General features: G+C 51.0%; 8 protein-coding genes across 8 annotated transcripts; 4 read left to right on the top strand and 4 right to left on the bottom strand.

Annotated features, from left to right (window-relative positions):
• On the bottom strand, positions 1 to 1300 carry Z518_09565 (uncharacterized protein; the record flags this gene model as incomplete). The annotated part of the gene is made up of 2 exons (XM_013413520.1): positions 1 to 173; positions 244 to 1300. 2 exons carry the CDS (start codon positions 1298 to 1300, stop codon positions 1 to 3), a joined length of 1230 nt encoding a protein of 409 aa, XP_013268974.1.
• A 1007-nt stretch (positions 1301 to 2307) lies between these two features.
• Positions 2308 to 4163, top strand: Z518_09566 (uncharacterized protein; the record flags this gene model as incomplete). Its single annotated transcript, XM_013413521.1, has 4 exons — positions 2308 to 2331; positions 2396 to 2739; positions 2795 to 2917; positions 2975 to 4163. 4 exons carry the CDS (start codon positions 2308 to 2310, stop codon positions 4161 to 4163), a joined length of 1680 nt encoding a protein of 559 aa, XP_013268975.1.
• An 886-nt stretch (positions 4164 to 5049) lies between these two features.
• On the bottom strand, positions 5050 to 5801 carry Z518_09567 (uncharacterized protein; the record flags this gene model as incomplete). Its single annotated transcript, XM_013413522.1, has 2 exons — positions 5050 to 5280; positions 5334 to 5801. The coding sequence occupies 2 exons, from the start codon at positions 5799 to 5801 to the stop codon at positions 5050 to 5052; spliced, it is 699 nt and encodes a 232-aa protein (XP_013268976.1).
• A 278-nt stretch (positions 5802 to 6079) lies between these two features.
• Z518_09568 (uncharacterized protein) lies at positions 6080 to 7048 on the top strand (the record flags this gene model as incomplete). Its single annotated transcript, XM_013413523.1, has 2 exons — positions 6080 to 6107; positions 6183 to 7048. The coding sequence occupies 2 exons, from the start codon at positions 6080 to 6082 to the stop codon at positions 7046 to 7048; spliced, it is 894 nt and encodes a 297-aa protein (XP_013268977.1).
• A 749-nt stretch (positions 7049 to 7797) lies between these two features.
• Positions 7798 to 8292, top strand: Z518_09569 (uncharacterized protein; the record flags this gene model as incomplete). The annotated part of the gene is made up of 1 exon (XM_013413524.1): positions 7798 to 8292. The coding sequence occupies one exon, from the start codon at positions 7798 to 7800 to the stop codon at positions 8290 to 8292; it is 495 nt and encodes a 164-aa protein (XP_013268978.1).
• A 920-nt stretch (positions 8293 to 9212) lies between these two features.
• On the bottom strand, positions 9213 to 9404 carry Z518_09570 (uncharacterized protein; the record flags this gene model as incomplete). Its single annotated transcript, XM_013413525.1, has 1 exon — positions 9213 to 9404. One exon carries the CDS (start codon positions 9402 to 9404, stop codon positions 9213 to 9215), a length of 192 nt encoding a protein of 63 aa, XP_013268979.1.
• A 1616-nt stretch (positions 9405 to 11020) lies between these two features.
• Z518_09571 (uncharacterized protein) lies at positions 11021 to 11800 on the top strand (the record flags this gene model as incomplete). Its single annotated transcript, XM_013413526.1, has 1 exon — positions 11021 to 11800. One exon carries the CDS (start codon positions 11021 to 11023, stop codon positions 11798 to 11800), a length of 780 nt encoding a protein of 259 aa, XP_013268980.1.
• Positions 11801 to 13160: 1360 nt separating this feature from the next.
• On the bottom strand, positions 13161 to 15085 carry Z518_09572 (uncharacterized protein; the record flags this gene model as incomplete). The annotated part of the gene is made up of 2 exons (XM_013413527.1): positions 13161 to 14603; positions 14684 to 15085. The coding sequence occupies 2 exons, from the start codon at positions 15083 to 15085 to the stop codon at positions 13161 to 13163; spliced, it is 1845 nt and encodes a 614-aa protein (XP_013268981.1).
• Positions 15086 to 15234: the final 149 nt, after the last annotated feature.

The raw sequence follows: 15234 nt of genomic DNA on the forward strand, positions 1-15234 counted from the left end.
TCAGCTCAGGGATCTGCCTTGACGGATATCCTCGATGGTCGTTCTTGCTTCCCCTCCAACATCACCTACCTGAGCCCAGAATTTGGAAAGATGGCGCAGACCCGAGTCACAGAGAATCGTTACGACTCGATGACCAGGGCCGAGCTTGAAGGCCGTTTCAAGAGCAGCAACACCTGTTCCGTCGTATACAGAAGAGCTCAGCCAAGTCACCTATCGCATATTGCACGTAGCAGAAATACTCACAATTGACCGCACTGCTGCTTCCAATGAATATCCCTTCACGTTCCACTAACCACCTCGCCATATTCATTGCCTGAGTATCTGTGACCTTGACGGCATCATCAATCAATTCTCTGCCCTGTTCGAAATTGGCTGTGGAGCGCGTCAGCCCAATGCCCTCCACGATGGAATCGACTTGATCCCGTCTCCGAGTCCCTTCTCTTTCTAGACTGTGAAACATGACCCCATGCTGGATCTTATTGTACAGACCACTGCCCTGGGGATCGGCGAGCACAACCTGAACTCGCGACAGACACTCTTTGAGAAACATGGCCACCCCAGACACGGTGCCGCCAGTTCCGGCGCCGGCAACAAATGCATCGATTCGTCCATTGGCTTGCGCATAGATCTCAGGCCCTGTTCCCTCGTAATGTGCGCGCCAGTTCGCCTCTGTCTCGAACTGGTTGGCAAAGTAGCCCCTACCCTCCCTATTGGGGTCATTCGTGTGCTCTCGCGCCAGATTTCGGGCCCGGTTGACGAAATGGCCCGGGTCGACGATCGGGGCTGGAGATAGTCGCTCGACCACGGCGCCGAGCTTAAGCAAGAGATTCGATTTTTCATGGCTTTGGTCACTCGGCATGCAGATGTACGCGAGGTGGCCTCGAGCGCGGCACAAGGTCGCGAGCGAGATACCAGTTGAACCCACGGTTCCTTCGTACACTGTGTCGCCGGAGTACGGAACCAAAAGCCCATCGGCTTCGGCGCGGTCGATGATGCTCAGTGCCACGCGATCTTTGGGACTATTGCCGGCCCCGTTGAGAAATTCGCATTTTGCAAGGATAGTGCATCCGGTTGCCGCGGAGAGGGACGGTATTTCAATGAGAGGTGTATTTCCAATTGTGGACTCAATACCCGAGCCTGCTGGACGGGGCGATTGGCTTGGCGAAGATGGATTGGTCTTCGATAGACGACTTGATTTTGATGGGGATGATGTGTAGCGCTGACGGAGCTGGTCAATGAGGGCAGCTACGACAAGGCCAGACGCAAAGCCAAGGAGGAGTTGATGGTCCTTCCATTGCATTCTCAACAGCCTATCGACCTGACGAACGTATCCAGATCGAACCACGACTAGATGAAACTCTCTAGACGAAAAGATGTGAGAAGAGATTGGATTGAGCATGAATGTATTGGCCGCAGCTATGCTCGCCCGTAGTAATATTGCTCAATACTCGACCGTAATCTTGGCATCCTTTTTGACGGCCTCCAAACAAGTCGTGAAGCTCGAAGGAGCCACACCATACAGACCAAATGGGGTTTGCGACAGCGCTTGATTCAATACCACGGCTATCGGGCTCTGCAAGAAGACTGTTGTTCTTTCAAGCCACCCGCTCGCATCCCAAGCAAAGCAACAACAGGGCACATCCAACTGGACTCCTCGTAACCTTGCCATCTCTTTGCCGATGCAGCATTCAGCCTCCATGAGCCCTGATCGTACTGTTTGGTGCTGTCAATGAGATCTCTCTGATCAACAAGCTGCAAGCTGATCTAGTGCACATGGCCGGGCAAAAACATGTCCCAATTGATCCCCTTTGCTGGGGCTAAACTTGCAAGGTGTTTGTTGATCCTTCGGCAGTTGTCCTTTGTCGTCTAAAATCTCGCTTGTCAGCCATAATTTGACCACGAGGCCAAATGTCCCTCAAACATCAACAATGCCGAGTCTACTAGCCGAACCCCATCAAACCTTTTTATGCCCTTCTTGCATCGGATCAGACACCCCTGAGGACGTATTGTATCCCCAGACTCCATGCGGGGGACCCCAGCGCGAGGGAAGCCCCGATTCCCTCTCCAGCAAGGGGGCTTATTCCAGGTCTGGCCTCCTCGCTGTTCAAAGTGTAGGAACACCCGCACGAACGGATGTCCGGTGCCATACCCTAGTTCATTACAGTTTCGTTCGGCAGGTACAATTGGCCATGGGCTTCCAGAAAGTACATATACGTTTGTGTCACGTCGGTCTTGTCCTGTGATTTCTTCGAATTTTCCACCGGGTCTGCATCATCATTCCGGTCTTCTTCCAAGTCATCAGCCATCATGGAGATGAATTATGATGAGAAGGTACTCCCACTTTACACACATGGATAGGACGAGAATGACCCGCTAACATGTTTCTTCCTTCAAGGAGCTCCACCAACTCGAGCAGGAGCTCCATGTTGAACTGCTTCCAGGCACGGAACTTATGGCCGATGTTGGGTCGCATCATTTCGTCAAGAGCGGCGATAAGAGTCACCGAGTTTTGGTTCCACAGCCATCGGATAACAAAAATGATCCTCTGAACTGGTCTTTGTCCTGGAAAATTGCGGCCATTGTCGCGTCCAGTTTTGTCACTTTCATGCAAGGCTTTGGTCCACTGTCTTTAGCGCCTATGTTTGGTGATTACATCGAGGCATTCAACTGTTCGTTGGCGGACGCTGTTCAGTTCACTGGTGTCGCTATTCTTGTTCTGGGGTTCAGCAATTTCATTTGGTATGTCTCGACTCTGAGAAAGAAGGGAGGACATATATATTCACCCATGGTCCAGGGTTCCTATTAGCACCTCATTCGGTCGACGACCTGTTTACCTCTTCTCTCAACTTATCTGCCTGGGTTCCTCCATTTGGCGAGCGCGAGCTCAAACGTATGGCAGCTTTATGGGCGCTTGTGTGTATGTGCAAAGAAACCCTTTCCATTCCCAGTCCGCCGAGCACTAATCGTTCTTTAGTCTCAACGGGATCGGCGCTGGCCCAGCAGAGACCATCCAACCAGCCGTCATTGCCGATATTTTCTTCCTCCACGACCGCGGAAAATGGAATACACTTTACTGGGTCGTCTACATGGGTTCGCTGATGGTTGCACCCATCATTTCCGGTACCATGTCAGCTCATGTCGGCTGGCGAAACTTTTGGTGGCTCAATACGGCGTTAATCGCCCTCTCCTTTGTCATGGTCGTCTTCATGTTCCCGGAGACGAAATGGCATCGAGTCCATCCGAGCGAGCTCCATCACACCCCCATTTTGGCCGAATCCAAGCCGACGGTGGAAACAAATGAGAAGGCCGCGAGCGACTCGCCAACGCCGGTCGCGACGACGGATTCGGCAGATATGTCGCACACCCCCTCCGAGGCCCTCCCCCTCGCCGAACGCGACCCTTGGCTTGGTCGTGGCGGTCCCAGTAAGACACAATGGGGCCTATACACGCCAAACCCAACTCCCATCAAGACCATTCTTCTCGATCTCTGGATTCCGTGGAAGCTCTTCGCCTTCCCCATCGTCGAGTTTGCCAGTTTCGTGGTGAGCTGGAGTTGCTCGTCCTTCTTGACCATCAATCTGACTCAAACACAAAATTTCGCCGCACCTCCATATAACTGGAGCAGTCAAAGCATTGGGTTTACAAACTTCGCCATCGTCGCCGGGGCCATGATCGGCCTAGCTACCGCCGGTCCGCTTTCCGATTGGGTGTCTGCAAGAGCCACGACAAAGAACAGGGGTATTCGTGAACCTGAGATGCGTCTGCCAGCAATGATTCCCTACGTGATCATTATGTATCTCGGCAACATCATCGTGAGCGTCGGGTATGAAAAGAAATGGCCCTGGCAAGCGATTGTGATTATTGGGTACACCTGTGCGGGCATCCAAGTGGCGGCTATTCCCGGCATGGTATCCACATATGCGGTCGACAGCTACAAGCCGGTTGCCGGCAGTTTGTTTGTGGCCATCACCGTCAATAAGAACGTGTGGGGGTATGGGTTCAGCAAGTTTATTACGGATTGGATCATCGATGACGGCTACATCCCTCCTATCATGACGAATGCATCCTTGATTCTGCTCTGGTGTCTCTTTGGCATTCTCTTCTACTACAAGGGCAAGACTTTCCGGAGGTGGTCTAAGAATAGCTCAGTGCACAGAATGTAAGGATACGTATTCACGGTAGAGGGAAGGGTTCAGTCGGCAGGGACAGAGGAGGATGGTCGATAGGAGTATATAGATCGATAACAAGATGTAACAACCAGCGTATGCTCAAGGACACTCCCGATAGTCCTTCCAATGCTCCATCTCGCCAGCCTTGAATTCATCGTTGTGTTTTGCGGACGCATGAGCTCGTGCCTGAAATCTACGCCAGCTCGAACCATCTGAACCAGATCAAAATCTCTACTTTCCTCCTTTGGCCAATCCAGAACGCAACGCACTCTCAACGACATCCTAACCTTGTTTTGGACTGACTTTTCAATCCATTGAACGGAAAACTTAGTTTCGACTTCCGCAACCGAAGATGTGACGTCTGTAGTACAACACAACTCTGGGCTTCGGAGATACGGGAAAGGAAGACGCCGGAAAGGGTTCAGGAGAGCAGACCCTTGAAACTGAGACTTTGAGTACCAAGATTTACGATCGTCGAATCAACGCCAGCAAAGCGATTATCTAACTGATTTAGGCCCTCTCAGCCATGTCTTGTTTGATATTGACTGTAAAAGTCACTCCGAGGAACGACCTCGCCTGTCCGATAAGCTGCAAAGAACAACAGATTGATTCAAGATATCAAACAGAAACTGAGTTCTTGTGGGATGGCGGCAGAAGAATGACGCTTCGGGTAATGGTTTTCTGATACTTCTCCACAAATTTTCCTGGCCCAAAGCTCTCGCCGTCCTGACGACGTGTGAACCGCCCGCCTCTGAAATCAGCTTTCCCCTTGTACGGTGCACCTGCGTTATTTGTACAGTGAGTGCCGAAGATGTTGAAGCCGTTAATGCTAATATCCACAACTTGGCTTCAGGTTATGCCTTGGTTTGCCATACTAAGCTTATCGCTCGAACAACTTTTTGACTTTATCACACCGGTCTTCGAAGATATATGTCACCCTCCCCTTGCCTCGGAACCATGGTGTGAACTTGAAATTGTCGCAAAAGTCGGCACCCAACACATTGATTTCCGCAAAGTGCGACGTGGGCGGCGACATTCGGACTTGATGGTAACACCCAGCAATGGTGGCAGTAGTGATTGCATCCTTCCTGATATCGAGAACCTCACAGACCTGGAATTAAATTAGCAGCTAAGCATAGCCTCCGTAGCGGTGGGGGTATTCACCCTCTTCGAAAGATACGTCACAGGTGCACCAGCTCTCACAAAAAAATGTACCCAATAAGGCTTGCCCCCGTTGCAGACCACACACGGGACCATTGGACGACGCGCGTCGCCGTACAGATAACCATCGATGGCACCAACCTCCCTCCTCGCATCGTCTTCAGCAGCCTCCGCCAAGTAATCGATGCCAAGGACTTTTGATATCTCAGTTCGTAGTTTTTGGTCGTTAAGATCTGCAATCGGAACGTCATAGTTGTTCACTTCCAGGTCGGTGATCTCGTTAAGATCGTGAACGTCAACATATTCACCAGAGCGTGCAGCCTTTTCCCAACTCCCCACAGCGAAGAGGTTTACTGGATTAGGATATGAAGAGAAGGGACGAAGAGTTCGGTGAGGACGATGCGAAAGAAGAGGACGGCGGAGTCGACTGCAAAGAGCCCTAAACGACTGTTGACCAGCGATTTTCGACATAGTGCGTTTGATGTCGTCGGGGGAGTCCGAAACAGCCACAAACGGCCAAGAGCAGGCCAGTCACGTGGTAGGCACCCACCTCACCGCCGGGTTGTCACGGAACGGCGGCGCCAACCCTGGGGCCCCTGGGCGCCGCCTTGCCCTAGAGGGCAACTCACAGGTACGTACACGGCATATGAAATGTCAGCAAAATAGACTTCTAAACCAAAGCAATGAACCAGCTACAATAATTACAATAGTACACACACGCAAGAATCACTATAGCGATTCACGCAAGGATGCTCCCTCCCGACGCTGTCTGGTTCGGTCAGTTTTCCCAGTTGATCCCTCTTTCCCTTTCCTTATTCTACACCACAAGGCTAACATCAAGGCCTTGCATAGTCACCGGCTGTTCATCAGGCATTGGCGTGGCCATCGCCAGACACGTTGTCTCCCAAGGCCACCGCCTCATCGCCACAGCCCGCAAAGTGTCCACATTGTCCTATCTTCCGGATAGTGATCCCAACATCCTCAAACTCCCCCTTGACGTCTGCAGCCTCGAATCCATCGACGGCGCCCTCCACGCTACACTGGAAAAATTCGGCCGCCTGGACGTCATGATCAACAACGCCGGATACAACAGCGTTGGCATCGCCGAAGTCGTCCCCGAATCCACCATGCGTTTGACCATGGAAACCAACTTCTGGGGTCCCATGCGCTTGACGCGCAAAGCCGTCGCTATCCTTCGCGACGTCAACCCGAATTCTGGAAGCATCGGCGGCACAATCGTGAACGTGACAAGCATTGGCGGCCGGCTCGCGTTGCCTGCCGAAGCAGCGTACCACGCGAGTAAATTCGCGCTGGAAGGATTCACGGAAGCAATTACCTCGGAATTGCATCCCGACTGGAAAATTCGAGTCATGCTTCTAGAGCCTGGCGGGACGAAGTCGCAGTTCACTACGCAGTCAAACGCGAACAGTAGAGCAGATTTTAGAGAGCATTCGGCGTATCAGGACGAGAATATGGCTGTGAATCAGATGATTAAGGCGCTAAGTGACCCAGGATTGAATGAGAAGTTGATTGAGGCGGAGCGCGTGGCGAAGACCTTGTTCGACGTGCTGGAGAAACATGAAGCGTTGCCAATGAGATTGCCGACGGGGAAGGATGCCTATGGGATTATTAGGGCGAAGGAGAGCGCGAAGATGGACGAACTGGAGAGATGGAAGAGTGTCACGGAGAGTGTGGGTGATGCGGACATTCCAAAGTGAATATAAACATGAACATGAATATGGATATGGATATGGATATGAAATATAGGCATAGGCCAACGCCTCGAATAGTCACATTCTCACATGAAAACAACGATCTGAAACCGAGCAAAACTTACCTTCAGTACATTTGAATTTAGATTCGATTCCGAAGTCGAATCTTGTAAGACCTGGTCGAGAGACATCCAATTCATATCCTCTTGAACAACTCCAGCGCCAGGTCGCACTTAAAGTCCCGTCACCGAGGGAATTAGTTGTGGATGGCTTCATCGGAAAGCTGAAGAAGGAACTGAGAGCCTTGGCCCCATTGTTCACCAAGGGGGCCCCGAAATCACGCATGGCGTCCGTAGCCGGTGGCCGTGTGAATTGAACATCAAGCAACACATTCTTGGTTCAATGACATCTGCGTGATCAAATGCATGTGGTGAGGGATTCTCGAGAAAACATGAAACTGGGATGCGACCGAATCATTTTCTTATACTTGAAAAGGACCATGGAGCTGGTCACGTCGTTCTGGAAAGTCGAGAAACCGTCGAGAAATAGTCGACATTGGAGAAGTAGTGACAGGCTTCCTCGAAATGATGCAAATCTCTTCCAGGAAGTGGAAGATTTTACCGATGCCATTACATATGGCATCTCCCTGACTCTGGCGATAGATCCCAAACGAATATGTGTCCGGAGAGCTGGACATGCGTGAGGTGTTGTCATGCCGGTTGCCGCACACGGTTATTGAGTCTCATGCGGTGATAATGGTACCATTCATCTCAGGAGCTGCCGATGCAGAGTACTATCTCGAAGGATACCTCAGCGAGTCTGGGCAGAAAGAGCACAAGTCGCGATGGGAGATCACAAGAACAACTCACAATACAATTTTGGAATCTCCCGAGGATCCAAATGCAGTGCCTGCCGTCACTGGGGTTCCCGAAGCATTCGTGTCCCATGAACCATGCGAAGCCCGTTCCGATACTTCAGGAATAGTTTGGGGGAATAAAATAGCATTGCAGAAACTCTGGGATGGCAGCAGATGGGAACTGACCGGGGAAACGGAGAGGATCGACCAGAAACTTGTACTTTCCGTGGCTGCCGGGCGGGACAAGTTCATCCTCATAGAGAACAGCGGAAGGATTTTAAGAAACGGCTGGAGCCGAAGGAGTTCGTCCGTCTGGAAGCGAGCTCGGCATGGCTCCGACGGGCTCGTCAACCAGCCGGAGGGTGAACATGCCAGCCTCGGGCTCTACACGTAGGACAGCAAAAGCGGTCATGACAGAGAGCGTGACTGAGCTCGACTCTCAGGCAAGATTTTATGGTATGCTCTCTGACCCAATCAATTCAGACTCTTCCCACTCCTGACAGTTGACACAAAAGTCGACACCTGGATCGCCGATACGCCGGTATCTGCAACCTGGAATGGTCCCTTCCACAAAGACATGTCCCCAGCACTATCTTCCACGACCTAAAAAGGGAGGGCATCCAGGAAAGAGGTGCTTCTGGAGCACAATCTGCTGAAAGCCGATCCTGATTTGTCGCTGGCTCTCGTGTCTCTGGATGCGCATGCTCTTCTTATGACTCTGCCGTTGTCGCTGCCATGTTTGGCGCCTTGTGAAGCGATAGATCATGTGTGGACAGACATCGCCGCCGTTTTCCACGGCGAAAGCGAGCAATTGAGGATATTCGGCGGGTTCGCGCAAGAGTGCTTAAGCCACGCCTTCTGTTGCTTTTTCCATACTTTACAATTTTGGACAAGCTGTAGAGATTTATCGCCTCGCCCTCCGAAGTGCAGATGCCGACATTCCCACCGCTGCACAGTCAGAAAGCCTGTTTTGATGGCAAATTTGGTAAAAATGTCGAGCCTTGCCTCAGTTACCTCTCTCGCTGCTTTTATACGAGAATCATGCCGCCTTAAGACCATTTCTATCACCTCGATCCTCAATTCGACATTGATCTGGATTCCCTCCTAAAGGATGAGCCTATGCCTCTGAGAAATGAGAATGATAGTTCACTGAAGGGTTTTCACCCTGGGAACGTGCGATGACAGTCAACGCTGCAGGGCGAGATCAATATACCCCCATATGTGTGAGCGGATTCCTCCCATCTGCATCACCAATAACAAGCAGCCAATAGTCTGATGGATTCCTCGCACAAAGGCCGCCATCGGCGGACCATTTCAATGGCTCAAGTCTCCCATTTTCTCAAGATCGATGTACTCCGATCGAGGTTTGCGATCAACGGCAATGAGTAACGTTGTTCCAGAGATCTTCTGTCCACCAGACTGCAAAGCCTCGAAGTCAACAACACTCCCCCAACCAACCCCTTTCTTCCCGGGAGGCCCAGAGGTCTTCTTGTACGTCCTGGCCATTTCGCGGCCGACGATACCGCCTCCAAAAATTACAAGATGCCTCGGAACTTATTCGCAGCTGTTGCGTGCCTTGGTGTCTAGAAATCCAAACCTTTCAAGCCAAGGTGTGTCAGGCATCACTGGCTCAGACCTAGCGGCGAGTTCCACGGCTTTCTGGACCAGGATAGAGACTCCCTCTTCATTCACATTGACGATTTCGACACGTTTAACTCCCGTTAGACGAGCAGCTCCGCGAACGACGAGACCCGCAAAGAACTTCTCGTTCCAGTTCCCAACGAATTGGCCTCTTCTCGCGAAGGCAGCTTTCAGGTCCACATTGGTCTCATTCCAAATATGATCTTTTGCTCCTGATATCTGTCGGGCAGATCCCAAAGCCTCTTCTGACCGCAGCGGAGCTTTAGATGGAATACAAGCCCAGAAGGGACAATCTCTTCCAAACAATTCTTCTTCAATGCACACAGTGCTCGCCGGGTACCTTCAGTTCTCCTTCAATCCTGGTGTTTTGAGTTGTTTGGAATTCCCTTGCTATATATGACCAAAGCATTGCTCCCCTTAACGTCCAGACGACCTAGCTATGATCGGAGCCTATGGACCACAATCTGACTATTTTTGGCTCCAGATTTCTGACCGTTCCATCTCGACGAGAATGTCACAACTCAACCTGAACCCATGATGGTATCAAAGAAATTAGCACAGTCAGTGTAATGATGATGCCTAACCTAGTGACAAAGCAAACTGTTGGAAGGTCGCACACTTTGATTGCCTGACAACGTATGATACAACGACATGTTACACCTTTTGAGGGGTCGTTTGAAGAGCAATCCTATTGAGAAGGAGTTACAGACGCTGTAGAGACCTCTCAAGTGTGTATATATAACTCCTGTTGCACTCTCTGTTGGTAAGGGACGGACCAGTCGATACATCTCAAGTTGTTCCTGTTTGACACAAACCTTCCTTGATTCACGCCAGGTTTTCTCTACAATCAGAGATGGCGTACTTCAAGTTTCCTCCATTCGGAGACAATATGCCTTTCACAAGCTAGATATCAGAGAAATTGTATTTATGAACTGGCTGTGTTGCTCTCGAATTGACCAATAGCAAAAGCTTACCCACCTGGAAACAACAGTTCTCTTTCCCCAATTCCTAACCAGGGCAAAGTACTACAGACACTTTTCCTCCAAACCCCAGCCCCGCTGCAATGTTGGTTCGACACCAGGAGGCACAGGCAGCATTACCTAAAGAAAATCTTCAATCTTTTGGTCCTTGGCAAAGACATGTTGGAAAAGGGCGTGATTCCTGGTTCTTTTCTTATAAATGAATCCTATTTGTAAGCCCAGTACGCGTTCCACTCTACATATCTCACAAATGGGATCTACAATGATCTTCGGCCACAGGCTGTAGCCTGAAGTTTGGCTGCTGCAATGGCCATACAAGATACGGTGCAATTCAAAGGTTAAGAACGCCTGCTTTCCCCTTATTATCCACTCAGTTTGAAAGTGACAGTCCAGAAATCTGGCATTGGACGCTGAACGAAAGCGACGCGGGACATTTCGGAAACCGTTCTTCAACATTTTGTGTTTCAAACCAACACATCTGATTCCGATTCCGTTTCCACGATGGCTTCAACAGACCTCAACGCAGCGGCTCTCACCCTCCGTTCTCTCCATCGTCCCGGTCGGCCCCTCGTCCTCGCCAATGTGTACGACATTCTCTCCGCGAGCGCCGTCGCGTCTCTGCCGTCCGCCCACGTTCTAGCGACGACATCCTCCGCCGTTGCCCGCGCCGCTGGCACGGAGGACGACAACATGACGCTCGAGCAGAACATTGCCGCCGTGCGCGGCATCGGCAAGGTCGCTGCACAACATGGCAAGCCCTTGACCGTTGATCTTCAGGACGCATATGGCGACCGGCTGGAAGAAGCGATCAAAAGCGTCATTGACGCGGGCGCCGTAGGCATTAATCTCGAGGACTGCGACAACGAGTCCCAGAAAATGTACCCCGTGGATGTTGCGGTGAGTCGCGTCACGAGAGCATTGAAAACGGCTAGAGAAATGGGCGTTCCTGACTTGGTGGTCAACGCTCGCTGTGATACGTTAATTCACGGTGGGGCCATGGACGAAGTCATCGACCGGGGTAAGAAGTATTTGGACGCCGGGGCAACGACGGTCTTCGTCTGGGGAGGCAGGAAGAGGGGCGTAAGCCGGGCGGAGGTCGAGAGAATGGTCCAGGAGTTTCAGGGCCGCTTGAATGTGTCGTTGAAATGGAGCGAAGGGTTGACGGTGAAGGAGCTCGCCGAAATAGGCGTCGCGAGAATCAGTGTTGGACCGGCCATTCAGCTCTTTGCCATGGACGAGTATCAGAGGAAGGCGAAGGAACTGCTTGATCAAGCTGAATAAGAGGGAATTGAGAACGGTAATGAACATATCATGGCATTTTGGTGTTTCTAACCAGTAAATCAAGATCCACCAAATTACTATCTCACCTGTGGCCATGCCTTGTACCATGGCACTCTCTTCTCTTTCTTTTCACAACTAGGTCATGATATGGAACCTACTACTACGTGCTATTTAGGGCTTTTTTTGGTTGTGTTCACAAATTCTTCGAAATTCCGTAAATAATTTCTTCGCGCTTTCAAAAACCCTCCTATCATTCTCCAACGGCCCCGTCAACGGTTCCTCCTTCGCCACCAAATACAACAACTTCCTCGGCGCGATCTTGTGGGTATGATCCTCCGGTTCCGCCCTTGTGATGCGACATGGCGACTGCAACGTGATGCGATTTCCCATGGTGTTCCGGCCTTCTTGGACCGTGCAGCGCCAGCCCATGCGAAATTAGAGGCAACCTCGACATGGATCCAGACGCGGTGGCCCTGGCCATCAGTGGCTTGGTCATAGGGAGACGCACCTATTCGAGACTTACCGTCGAAGATGAGCACGTAGATTGGTCTCGAACCCACAAGTTTGCCGACGACATATTCTTCGCGTTTGCGGATCGCAGAGTCAATGGAGGCATGGTCTTTGCGTCAAGGGCATTGGCATGTAGGGAACAGTGGCTTTGACGTGGAGTTCTTTTGCTGAGGCGATCATGGCGGCGGCGCTGGAGTGACCGATGTCACAGATCGTGATGCGGGAGTGGTCGATGGTCTTGGAAACTGTGGGAACCATTTTACCATCTGAGGTTTGAAGATCTTCTAGATTTACAAGCTTTATGACCAAGCGGAGGATGGTGAGTTCAGAAATCACTTGGAGTTTCGGGTGGAGATCTCTGTTTGGGAAATGTGTTGTTTGTTTGATCCGGTGACATTGATAGAGGCGCTAAAAGGGAGATCCAAGTGAAGCTTCTGATGGTGGCTGTGAACAGAGTGAGCCAGCGTCAAGTTGTATCTATCACTAGCTTTGACAGAGTCGTAAATAAGTCATGACATGAAGGATTCGCTGTGAGCATGGGAATCTTGGACCGCAACCAAAGGAGGATGGGAGATAGTTGTCCAAGAAGAGCGACTTGATCTGGGCAGATGGGAGCCTCAGACTTGATTCCCGGATGATGAAGTGTACTTGTGAGCATAATCAAGTTGTCTGACCATTGTGTCTAAGATGTTTCGGAAAATAGAAAATATTTGGTATCGAGCAACGCAACGCAACGCAGCTATAGCGTCGTGGTGGATGTAGACACAAACATGTTCTCCCTCTCTGCAATTTCGGTGGCGGAAATGGTATGATATTACATTGATATATCTGCGGGTTTCGTGAATTTCTCTCAACTGTGCTCAGCTATGGGCATCATCGGCTGCTGTTCCTCCGAAACTAGTGACAGCGTATCCGAATCGTCAATCTCGATTTTCTTCGCGGTTTGGATTTGTTGGTCTTTCTTCTCCGAGTCGGAAGTACCCACGCGACGGTAGGTTCTGTACTTTATCCCGCTGCGTATAGACAAACTGATCACGACGACGGTCGCGACACAGGTGGAAATGATGAGCGCGATTAAGATGGGCATGATCATTCCAACAGTACTCTCGGAGGAGGCGGAGGGAGAGGTATTGCCAGCAGGGGCTGGCTCGGGGTCGGGGCTGGGTTCAGGGTCCGGTTCTTCGACCAGAGGCCCGCGTTCAACAACCGCGGAAACGCTGAGTCGATTATTGTCTTTGTCCAAGGCGACAGCACGAATGAAGGCCTTTTGTGAACCGAAGTTGGTGATCTCGGTTTCGAAGCCGTTCTTGTCGACCTTCTTGACGTATGAAAATTCGTCATCAGTCGCGTCGACGCTGTCAGCTTCTTCGATCATCCATTGCGAGACTTCGGTAGATCCCATCCAACTCATGTAGATATGTCCCTCCTCTTGGACTATCGCGGGCGGCCAATTCGGTTTGCCGACCCAGGCAAACTTTCCGACGCGGTAGGATTGAATATTGCCCGAGCCATACTGTGTCTGAGGCCCGAGATGGACATCGCATATGGGTTTTCCGTCATTGGTAAATTCGGTATATTGGCCCAAATACCCATACCCGACGATGACATTGCCATTATCGAGAATTTGCAAGGAACCTTGAGACTCGGATAATTCTGGATGGGGGCTTTTGTATTTGGTTCGGAGCTTGGCCGTCATTTTCGTCTCATCCAGGTCGATGTACAGTCCATTGCTAGGGCGTCGTGGTCCGGGATTCTCGTTATCAAATATGGTGATGGCCGTATAGTCATCTCGCCATCGGGCGTGATGCTGGGAAGCGAACTGAGTGACCATGCCATCGGACAGGTCACGGAACATATTGCTCTTTCCGCCTAGAATCCAAATAATTTCACCAGTCGTTCCGTTGATATGAGTCACGGAACAGACATAGCGAGACGAGATAATATAATTCCCATCGGGGTCTTTGTCCACGCTGTTGATATGGAACCAATCCCACGCTGAATCGCTCGAAATCCCCGTATTGTCGCCTCTGGAGGCAAAAGATTCATCAAGGCCAATATGTTCGGAAGCCCGCCATTCGAACAGCACGTCATTGGTCTCGATGTCCAACTCTTGAAAGATGCCCTCCCAGATCCATCCATCGACGGGACCACCGACGGAGCTCAAGTCTGCTTGTACGATTTCGTAGACAGTAATCAAGACCGTGTCTTGATCGGTGATGCGAAATTCGTGGAGGTCTCCGTCCAATCCATTGCCGCCGACAATCCTGTATGCTTCCTCGTAGTGCGAGTTGAGCTGCCGTCAAGATTAGCCACGTTCTGTCCGGTTCTGCCACGATAAGACACTGCGGAATGGCCCCCCCCCTCCAGACTTACCATAAAGTAGACACCAGCACCATGTCCTCGCACACCATCATCACCGGCCCAAAAGGTTAGATATTGTTCACCTTTGTATGTCTGCACGGCTAGGTTATATGGGGCCGTGTACCTCGTATCTAGCCACACGAGAGCACCCTTTTCGTCGGTGATCATTGGACCACAACTCGTGACTGCATATCCTCTCGGTGTCGTCATGACATATAGCCCATCATTGTAACAGCTTCCCGAGTGTGTCAGGAAATTGGGCCGTGGCCCATGGATATCGGATGTTTTATATTCTTGTGTGGGATATTTACCAAACTCGCCATCGTCGAACGCTTGACTGTTGATGAAGGGATCTTGGTCTGCCAAGATCAGGCCGGCGAGTGCCACCATGGTTCCAAGAATCCTCCATCTCATCTTGTCACTGGTATCTGTGTCCGTGCCTGGTGACCCGGGATGGAGATAAGTAGCCGAGAAGATAAGTCGAGGCCTGGAAAGATGGAGTTATTCACGAGAGGTCGCTCTGTCGCGGATAATGACAAGTTTCATATTACTACTGAACAGTG

This window comes from Rhinocladiella mackenziei (assembly GCF_000835555.1).
Source record: "Rhinocladiella mackenziei CBS 650.93 unplaced genomic scaffold supercont1.7, whole genome shotgun sequence".
In the NCBI taxonomy this organism is placed as follows: Eukaryota; Fungi; Ascomycota; class Eurotiomycetes; order Chaetothyriales; family Herpotrichiellaceae; genus Rhinocladiella; species Rhinocladiella mackenziei.